General features: G+C 39.4%; 1 protein-coding gene across 1 annotated transcript; it reads left to right on the forward strand.

The window, feature by feature from the left end:
• The first annotated feature begins 592 nt into the window (after positions 1–592).
• On the forward strand, positions 593–5,776 carry LOC108116811 (somatostatin receptor type 5). Its single transcript, XM_017228859.2, has 6 exons — positions 593–1,118; positions 1,180–1,345; positions 2,825–2,957; positions 3,028–3,226; positions 4,293–4,516; positions 4,682–5,776. Exons 1-6 carry the CDS (start codon positions 647–649, stop codon positions 5,456–5,458), a joined length of 1,971 nt encoding a protein of 656 aa, XP_017084348.1. The 5' UTR covers positions 593–646; the 3' UTR covers positions 5,459–5,776.
• Positions 5,777–11,074: the final 5,298 nt, after the last annotated feature.

The raw sequence follows: 11,074 nt of genomic DNA on the forward strand, positions 1-11,074 counted from the left end.
GAAAGAATATGTCATATAAAATTATATTTAAATTACATTACAAAGTTGTTTTATTGAAAACGAGTATAGCTCTATTAGTTTCCATGACATATGGTTTGAAATTTGAAATACAAATAACAAAGTGCAGATTAATATAAAAAAGTGTAAAAAAGTGAAAGATAAAAGTAGAAATATTCTGAACCAGCTTTGATTTGATTTTTCCTCTGTACCTCATCACCAAATGTTCACAAGTAACAGAGCCAAAAGGCAAATAGTAAAATAGCAGTAGTAAACTGTTTTTATATCGGAATTAGAACGCAGTTTCCCTAGTCAAGTCATTTCATCACCTGATGTCGAACACATCAAAATGTTACGTCATCCTGGACTGAGGATTGAATTTAAATTTATTCTTGAGTCTAATGACTTTTAATGTTGTTTGCTTCACAGGCGAGTGCACAATTTTTGGGCCTGTCGTCGACTGCTTATCGGCCATGTGCCACCGCAGCCGCAAAGGATACGCCAGACAGTATTAATAACGCATTGAATCGAGTGGGCGACCGATTTGGTTTTGTTTTCCTTTCTCTTCTACTATATTGGGGATTTGGATAAAGCGGCGAGTGGGTTCGGGCCCTCGGATCGAGTCCGCAATTAATCGACGACAGCTAGCATGTTGCAGGGCGTCGCCATCACCATCGCCAACGACAGCAACGATGATGGCCTCAATCAATCATTCATGGCTCATGTGTCGCCCAGTCCCAATCAGAGTTCCGCCTCCATCGCCATCGCCACCACTACGATGCCGACGAATCCCAGCGAGAGCCCCGAGCTGTTGCTGCTGAAGAATGACAAATTCTTAACACATGTCGCCCATCTGCTGAACATAACGACCGAGAATCTTTCAAATCTCCTGGGCTCCACGAATGGCACAAATGCGAGCACAATGGCATCGGATTCGCCCGTTGACGAGTCCCTGACCCTGCGTACCGCCTTCACCGTGTGTTATGCCCTCATTTTTGTTGCCGGTGTTCTGGGTAATCTTATCACCTGCATTGTGATTTCGCGTAATAACTTTATGCACACGGCCACCAATTTCTATCTGTTTAACTTGGCCGTTTCTGATTTAATACTCTTGGTGTCAGGTAAGCTCCTAAGCTTTGTGGGACAATCGGACGTATGCTTAATATGATAACTTCACTCCAGGCATTCCCCAGGAGCTATACAATCTGTGGTATCCAGATATGTATCCCTTCACGGACGCCATGTGCATCATGGGCAGTGTTCTTTCGGAAATGGCAGCCAATGCAACAGTTCTCACTATCACCGCTTTTACTGTAGAGCGTTATATAGCCATCTGTCATCCATTTCGGTGAGTTTTCAATGATTACTAGAACATTTTATCATCAGCATATCATCTAAGCATATCTATTGATTACTTTGATTGGTTAAATATTACTTTTATAGGTATTCTTATAGGTTTTTCTTATTTGCAATCCGATTTTTTACAGTGCTCTTAGTCCGCTTTCATTAACAAAGTGGATCACGTATAAATAGGACAAGACCATAAATAGATAAACGAAACTTGATAAGCGTCAGTCACAAACGCAATGAAATCATTCCCCAAAAAGTACAGCATTAATAATTATTCATAATTTAACACTGCCGATGTGAAGTGATAAAATAAGTCAGGCTTGACAACAACATTTACGTCGTTTTTAGATATTCCAGTGAGCCCATTACCCTTTATTTATTGACACTAATTAATAGTCAGTTCCACTAAGCTACGTTCAATGGAAAACTGTGTAATTAACTTGTAATTAAAGGGTAGTAAGGGGAAAACCTTTTGCTTTGATTTGATACTCTTTAAGTTGCGACTTAAATTCTTTTTTGCCCTTTTCAATAACATTAAATGTTGCTTTCATAAAAAAGGAAATGTGTAGATTTCATTCATTACTTTTTTGGGTATGCCTTCTCGGAAAACTCATATTCAATTTTCCAGAATTTCCTTGTGGAATATGCTTTCTTTATACACAATTTGTGTATCCAACTAACTTTAGAAATTTTCTTAAAATTTGCAAAATAAATGAATATGAATAGAATCACTGGTAGTAGGTCCTTAGAAATAGCCAGACATGAAAGGTTGGGTTGACTAAAGAGGCATTCCAAACCTGATTATAAAGTTAAGGGAAAAAGTTTCTTATTCCCTAAACTTGGGTTTAAATATTATTGTTGAAATATTTTTCGTTTCCTTTGTCATATTAAGTTTGATGAAACTGTGCTTAGCATCAAAAAGGGATTTTAATCTAAAACTTATTTGATTTGCTTTTAAGATTTTCCTTTGGTTTTTATAAAATGAGGAATGTTTGTCCTTATTAAAGAAGGATATAAAACTAGAATAATCCTTAATCTAAACCTTTTTAAAGAATTTCTTGGCTTTAAGCATAAACAGCAATCCCTCTGATATAAATTTATCCTTTTCAAAGTTATATTTTCACACGTTTTGCCTTTTAGCATTTGTCTAAAAATAGGTTTAGTATTTCACAATCTAATCGCTGCTATCAATTTTCAAAAGGAAGTTAAAAGTTAGGCCTATAAATATTTTCCTTAGAAGTATTTGTGTTTCTTCCAGTTTACACACCCACATTTGAAGTAAATATTTATGTTGAATTTAATACTTAAAACGAAATTGAGATGACTGCAAGAAAAGAGAGAGAGATGGACAGAGGATAGACTTTAACGGCCATAGTATTTTTCATCTCATATCTGCCCAAGCTTAACCTTAACATTTACATCAACTTTTCTTTAATACTTAACATATAATGTAGCCTAATCTTTCCGTCATTTGTAGGCAGCACACCATGTCAAAATTGTCGCGGGCCATTAAATTTATATTTGCCATTTGGCTGGCGGCCTTTCTCTTGGCCCTGCCGCAGGCCATGCAATTTTCGGTGGTCTACCAGAACGATGGATACTCCTGCACGGTGGGTGAACTGTAAATGTAAAATTCAACTGCCACATCACAGAGTGTCCCTTTCACTTTCATTCTTACAGATGGAGAACGACTTTTATGCCCATGTGTTCGCCGTCTCGGGATTTATTTTCTTCGGTGGCCCGATGACGGCGATTTGTGTACTCTACGTGCTTATCGGCGTAAAATTGAAGAGGAGTCGTCTTCTGCAATCCCTGCCTCGGAGGACCTATGATGCCAATCGGGGTCTTAATGCCCAGGGACGAGTCATCAGAATGTTGGGTAGGTGAGTTGAGTTGGCGGCTTGATTGATTAAAGACAGCAACATGACCCCCACCGCCAACAAAACATCGCTGGCTGTCAAAACTTTTTCCGCCGAAAGTCTTAAATTGAAAATTACTGTCAACATATTTGCGTTGGCGACATCAAAAAAAAAGTGGGGATTCGTCATGGCCCCGCCTTCATTATTTTACGCCCACCTTTTCATTTGCACTTGCGTCATATGTGGGTTGAATGTGCTTCTGTTTTTCCAGCGGTATCGTTAATTTTTCGCGAGCATCGGTGTACGAGTAGGTGAAAAGCTTTTAAATGGCCATCTAGCAAATGAGGCAAAGGTGAAGCCAGGTGGCACGTTGAAAGTAATCAAGTCGGGGCACTTAAAAGAGCAGGGGATCAAAGGGTGTATGTATCTTAAATAATTGAAAAATAGGTAGCTTTTTAAAAGCAATATTTAAAGAATGTTTTCATTACAAAATATATCATATCTTACCTTATAACAGATATTTGGAAATTTTATATTTAATATATTTTTAATAAAAGTCAATTTACTAAGTCAATGATCCATAAAATATATTTTATATTATCTTAATATATACAAATATTATTTTTTTTTGGTGTAGCTCAGGCAGAGTTCAGGCAGTTTCAAAATCCAAAGAGCAGTTTTCCATTAAAGGCTAGGAAACGACCCTCAATTTGTTGCAGCTTTTAACTGGAAATCCACAGCCCATTGATTCTGAAGTTTACCATTGCCATTGGTCTACTAAATGGAAATTCATGGGCCAGCTCAGTTTAAGCCCCGAGCCTTAATAATAAATTAATTTGGTCTACAGGAGGGCAAACAGAATCAAAGGCACGAACTCTCATTCTCGGCCTGTAGTTATATTACAATATTATTTATCGCTGGGCAGCAGGAAAAGCCTTTATTTTTATCTAAATATAAAGCTCTCCAATTTAATGATTGCCCAAACTATTCGATTTCAAGGGATAAAAATAGATAAAGGTGCCCATTTCTTGTTGGCAAGTTTTTCCGGATACTTAATGCCTTCTTTATCCTTACCCGTATTTGCAGTAGCTGTAGCCGTCGCCTTCTTCCTCTGCTGGGCTCCCTTCCATGCCCAGCGACTGATGGCCGTTTACGGACTGAATCTGATTAATATAGGCATCAGCCGGGACGCCTTCAACGATTACTTCCGGATACTTGATTACACGTCCGGAGTGCTCTACTTCCTCTCAACTTGCATCAACCCACTGCTGTACAACATCATGAGTCACAAGTTCCGCGAGGCCTTCAAGGTGAGCCTAGGATTGAAATCCTCACCTTACTTTAACCCTTTCTTAAATTTAATATTTATGGGGTTTATAGTAGGGTCTTTTACCCTACTTTAATGGTTCTTTATTTCCTTTCTTTGTCTAAAAATCTTTTCTACTTTATATATATATATCTTCCTTTTCCTGTAGATCACTCTTACTAGACAGTTTGGTTTGGCCAGGAACCACCACCACCAGCAGAGTCAGCACCACCAACACAATTACAGTGCCCTCCTTCGGCAAAATGGATCGATGCGCCTCCAACCCGCCAGTTGCAGTGTCAACAACAATGCCCTGGAACCCTATGGATCCTATCGAGTGGTGCAGTTCCGTTGCCGGGATGCCAGTCATCAGTTATCCTTGCAGGATAGCATTCGCACCACCACCACCACCACAACGATTAACAGCAACAGCTTGGCCGCAGGAAATGGAGTTGGGGGCGGTGGTGGTGGAGGAGGGCGTCGTCTGCGAAAACAGGAGTTCTATGGCCCTGTTCCGGGCACTGCAGTTCCACATCGTATGCTGCAGGCCCAGGTGTCCCAACTCTCTTCGCTGGGCGATGCCAACTCGCTTCTGGAGGCAGAAGTGGTGGACAGACACTACACTTCCGGTCGGGCTAAACGGGCTCTTTTGGCGACCAAAAGTGGTGCTCTGCTGGTGACACCATCTCAAAATGCTGACCCATCGGAAGTCGGTCAACCTGCCACTCGTCTCAAACTGACGAGGGTGATAAGTCGAAGGGATGAGGTAACGAGCACCACCGTACCGCCTTTTTGTGGCAGTCATAGTCTACCGGATCCGGAGACTTGTCAATCGGCATCTGTTGCAGGTCGAAGTTCGAGGAAATTTCCGTGGCGAAAGCGAAGGCAAAAAACCGAGGATCCCACCAGCGATGGCTTGACCTATGGTTCACCCAAATCCCAGTGATTCCAGTGCTGGCTAGATAACTAGAGCTATGCTTAGTTAGGCATTGTTTAGTTAGCGCAATAAACTTTTCGATCTGTAAATAAGCCAGAAGAAATCTAACGATTTGCATGCAAATTTTGTCTGGCCATAAAAACCAAATAGAACGAATGGGCAAGGTCCAGACGATTTATGCGAGTGGCCTAAAGCCAGGATAATGAGGCAACAAAGTATCGTGACGAATATATATGTATATATACACGCCTGCAACTTTTTTTTGCGATGCCAACCGCATCGCAGTCATAAATTAAGTGTTAAGTGTTGAGCTACCAGCAAAATAATGTGAATAAATAAAGAATGTTGCCAACATTACAGCAAAATCCTTTTCAACTTTGTTCTTTTCTTCTTTTTATCAGCACAATGCATGCCAGTAACATTCACCTCCATCTGCATTCCAAGTTGCTGTCATGGGTTATCTGAGAGGGGTCATGGAGGTTTAAAGGGAATATCGGAAAATCAGAAAAAACAGGCAACATCTCGGCTCTTCCAGGTGCAGTGTCTCCAAGCAATCTGTTCGTGCTTTTTGCGACATTTTTCCAACAGATTTCCCGAGCATTCTCTTATTTCCCACTGAAAAACTAATCGTTTGAAAAGGAAAACAAACAAAATTGAATGACAATCAACCAATTTAAATTTTATTGTTGAGCTGAACAAGCAAGGCAAAAGCGTTTAGCAATGACTTTTCAAAAATTTCTCCCAAATATACATCTTTATATATTGATTTTGCATACGGGAAACCCATTTTAAATGAATACACATTTTCTCTGAGTGTAAATCTCAAGTTGCCTCTTGGTACATGCAACTGGCAACAAAGTCGTTTCAGTTTGCACCTGGCCAAGTGTCGGAGGTCCATTAGTCAAGGGGGCTTTGTAGGCTAGGAAGTCCGGATTGAAACGAATGTTCAAGGAGTGGGCTTATCCTGCTGTGAATTGGCACGTGGAGAGAATGGAGAGTGCGAAATTGTACCACAAATCAACTTAAAACTGGAATACAAAATTTAAGAGAGAGAGAGCTGTAGAGTTCCATCTGACATTATGGCCAAAACAGAATTATTAATGGCTATTTGAAAGCTGGCAAATAAATTCAAGACGAAGCCAAGTCAAGTCCTGAAAAATTCAAACCCAACTTGTCGCCTCTTCACCTGGCTAATGAAATGTGTGTGTGTTTTTTGAGGCATTTTTGGTTAGAGGGATTGAAGTTGTCGTGTGGTTTCAGCTCATATATCAAATGGATATTTACCCATTGAATATCGCTTAGCCAAGGACCACATGTAATTTTATACCGCCTATTGGCAGGAAACCTCGTAACAAAGGGCTTGCCTTTTGGAGCCACTATGAACCCGCCTCCTCATTCATCATCATCGGAGATGGAGATTCTTTTGTGAGTAGCTCTTAGTCGGGCCAGGATGCTGGCTGAGATGTTCCTCCTCCATCAATAAATCCTGCGGCCTGCCGCCTAGTCAATCATAATCTGACACAATAAAGATATTAATCAGAGCCATAAATTTACTTACGGTCTAGACAACCAGTTTAACGGCCAACAGCTCGCACAAAGCTCCCTTTGACGAAGATGAAGAGTTCTCCGTATTTTTTTTTTTTTTTGGTTTCTTTTCCCGTGCTCGAACTTTAATAATTCCGGCGAAGCAGCTCGCATATTGTCCCGGTCATTACGCGCAGACATTTTAGATTACTCTTCCAGTTTATGAGCGACAAACTTTCACTTTTCAAAGCGGCAAATTCATTTTTTGTTCTCATCTATTAGAGCTGGGGAAAGAACAACAACAAATAACTCGGTCTTTTGGTCTCTTGGATCCTGAGTGGCCATATCCATGTGGATGTCCATGTCCATGTCGAGATTTTAAAGCCGAAGCGCCCACACATGCATGCTATCCGGTCATTCTCTGCTGGTCCTTGTCTGCACCTAACGAGCCAGCAAAGAGCCGGACAAAAGCCGAGCCGAGTTGCTTTGAACCCATCACTGGGTTCACCCCAGGATCACAGGGAGGCGGACACTGAAGAAAAAAGATTACTTGAGGGCTGGGAATATAAAATATTTGGAAAATCATCATCATTGGTATGGCTTAAAATATTGAGTATACGACTAGTTTAACATACACAGGTTAAGTAATATTAAGAATAGCGTAATAACGAAACTATTTAACTCTTTTTTCGACCAGTGCTGAAAGAAAAATAACCCCCTCTATTGTTCAAATGCCTGTTTCTAAAGTTACACATGCCAAACAAATTAGAACGTGCAAAACGCTTTCAGTTGCCGTTCAATTAAAAATTTACACAAAAATGCGGTCGGTCGGCCAAACGACTAGGTATTATTGTGGAAAACAGCTCGAGTATCCTTGTTATGGGCTTCAATTAAAGTTGTGTAAACACGCTCCAAAGGACACACTTCATGGGCGACTTATGTGTTTATTTATTGTGCCCTGGCACCACAATCCTCGAGCGGACGTCTGTGTTCCGATGAACCCAATTGATTCTTTTGTTGGCATTGCCATGGGGTCAACTCTTGCTCCTCTTACTGTTCGATATATGACAAATAAATATTATTTTCTGTGTGTGTATCAGTCAGGCAGTCAGTATTGCTGTGTGTTGCGGCTCAGTCGGATTGTCGTGGTGCATAACCGATTTACACTTAAATGTTGTGCCATGTCATGGCAGAAATTTTAATTAAATGCGAGTCGTGGTGGAAAACTGGTTATCCTTGATGTGCAGAGTGCCTATATCTATATATATATATAGTATATTCTGCTGTAATATTCTCAGCATCTGTCTCTCGCCGCAGAACAATGAGGCAAATTAAAATAACAAGAGGGCCAAAAAGCTGAAGGGGACAGTTTAAAATCCAAGCGGCAGTCAACAGCTGGCACTGGCAGTTTTTGACAACGAATTAGAGGCCCCGAGACCCCCGCCCGGTCACAGTTCAACAAACTAAAAGTGTTTGCTTTATGGCCTCGATGTACTCGATGTACTTGAAGCCCTTGAAGCTGGCTTCCCCTCTCCCATTTCTACCCCATTTTTCTTTTCTTTTTTTTTGTATTTTTGCCAGAGACAAACAAAACAAAACTCGCAATCCCCAAAAGCAGACAACTCAAGATTAGCTGCGCCACAAGTCGAGAGCCAAAAATAACTCGAAATATTTCGCTCAATTGCAGCAGCCAAAACAATAAACCGTGCAGCCTTGACCATGGACATGGACATGGAGCGTTGAGCATGAGCATGAACCCATCCAAGACCCTGTCTCCGGATCTGTTCAGGATTCGACACCCTTCCTTGGAGAATTGCACTGGGGGAAAACTGCATGCCAAACTATTTCTAAAAATCAAAAAACCAAATCTAAAAGATTTTTGATAGCTTTACTTTATCTTAACTATTTTATTATGCAAAAAATCATCTAAATTTAGTTGTTGTAAAAATCCTTACAAATTATTTCCCGTGTCTTTATATTTTGTTTGCGTTTGCCTTTGGGTTCCTCGCCGAATGCCCGGGGTAATTGTCCTTAAAGCGTCACTTAGAGCTGCAGGATTTACTTGGAACTTTACCAGAATCAAAATCAGACTTTAATCGCTCAGCTGGCGGATGTGAGTATGAGAGTGTGTGGGTCTCTCCTGGCATCTTGTTTGCATTCTGAAACGTGTCTGAGATAATTTGTTTGGGATTTAACGCCATCAGTGTTTCCCAGTTTCAGTTTCACAGAGCAGCTTCCTCGGCAGCTGCTGTTGCTGTTGTTAACGTCCATGGAGCTGAAACTACCATGGAATCGAGTTGGTCAATTGAAATTAAGCCAATTTACATAGATCCCATTAATTGAGACCACTCGTGCAGGGGAACACCAGTGCCGACGATAAGTTTTCAACAGTTTCAACTTTCTACCTCGGCGTAAAGTTTATTAATTAGCATTGGCTTGGGAACGGGACAATAAGTCCTTGGATGAATAATAATAATAAAAAAAAAACAACATTTTGCATTTGAAGAGCCAGGCAGTTTTCCACTTCTTGTTTATTTTCCATTCTCGCTCATCCGATAATTTTAGTTACTAACAATGGTATTTTCCAATGAAGTGTCTGGCATTTTTATACTTTTTCACCGCGCATTCAAACCATATTTCATTTTTAATTTGATCTAAAAAACGTTAATTGCACTTTATTTATATCTCGTGAAATACGAATTTAAATAATTGATACATTTATTCTTTCAATTATCTCCGCTGACCATTAACCAGCTTTTGAGTGAGTAGAAAAGCGGTTAAATACCATTGAAAAATCTAATTAGCAAATCAGTTGGGTTTTTGGGGCATGATGGGTTTAAATTTCACGCGTCAAGTATTTCAATTTGTTTATAATTAAACGCACAATTTTAAGTAGTTATTGCAGTGATTAGTTTAACATAATTCATTAGGCAAAACAAACTTATTTATTGCATTTTGCTGCGGAGGTAGGTTTTTGGTAATTTAAGCTAGTTATGTTCAAATTCTTCGCTTATTAGCTTAAACTAACTAATTTGTACTGTTTGTACAACTTGCTTTCATAATCTAATCAAAACAAATTGAAAATTATATAACTTAACACCTATTAAATGTACTAAAAGCCCTTAAACCCAATTTTAAACTTCTTCTTAGCTCACCGAGAATTTCCATTTAACGCCTGAAAATTGTTTCTAATTGCCGATCCTTGCTGTCGCCTACACAAAAGTAAAGAACACAAGATTCCCAGAAGCAAGTTTAGCCATTAAAGCACAGAATTTCCCTGAAACCAACAGTCGAAAGAAAAGCTGTTCTAGCTGACAAACAGCCAGGAGAATTTTCCTGTCCACCAACGCACAATAGTCGTACCAGTAAATAAGTCTTAAACGGCATTAAAAGCATGTCAGTTGGGAGGAAAAGCAGGTTCTTGACATATGAGTTCAATGTGTGGTTGGTTGCTGGATGTTTTAATTGCTAAAGGCATAACATGTTTGTTAAAAATGTAACAGAATGCCTTTAATACGATTTTTTTGTCACAAAATCTTTGAATTTTCAAGCAGGATGTAAAAAGGAAAAAATTGCAAACTTTTTTTCAGATAAGCAGGAAACTTTCAAAAAGTTTATAAGTTATTTCCGTTTCAAATAATAAAGAGATTCGCCAGAGTTTTAATATTGCAAATGTATTTTTTGTGTTTTTCTTTTTACTTTATAATAAATTTACTTTAAATACTAAACCACCACCATTACATAAAATCAAAAAAGGATAAGGAACATTATCTTCGTTTAGCTAGCCCATCATTTGTGTAATTCAAGAGCTGAATGTTTTTACAAGTGCGACCTTTACTTTCTGATCCCTTTCGATTGTAGCGATTTCTTGTCACGTTCCATCGAAACCGAGAATGAATAAATTACATTCCTTTTTCATAAAGAAACATTATCTTATAATGTTTCCATTCGGGACCCCAACTCGCTTAGCGAATGCTTAAAATTCCGACATCTGCTGGCAAAATGAATTCAATTAGGTTGATATCTGGCGAATGCGAATTAAATGGCAAACAATTGTGGACGCTAAAGAGAAGCCATTCCAACTATTTCCAAAAGGAGCTA

This window comes from Drosophila eugracilis, unplaced genomic scaffold (genome assembly GCF_018153835.1).
Source record: "Drosophila eugracilis isolate 14026-0451.02 unplaced genomic scaffold, ASM1815383v1 contig_415, whole genome shotgun sequence".
Classification (NCBI taxonomy): Eukaryota; Metazoa; Arthropoda; class Insecta; order Diptera; family Drosophilidae; genus Drosophila; species Drosophila eugracilis.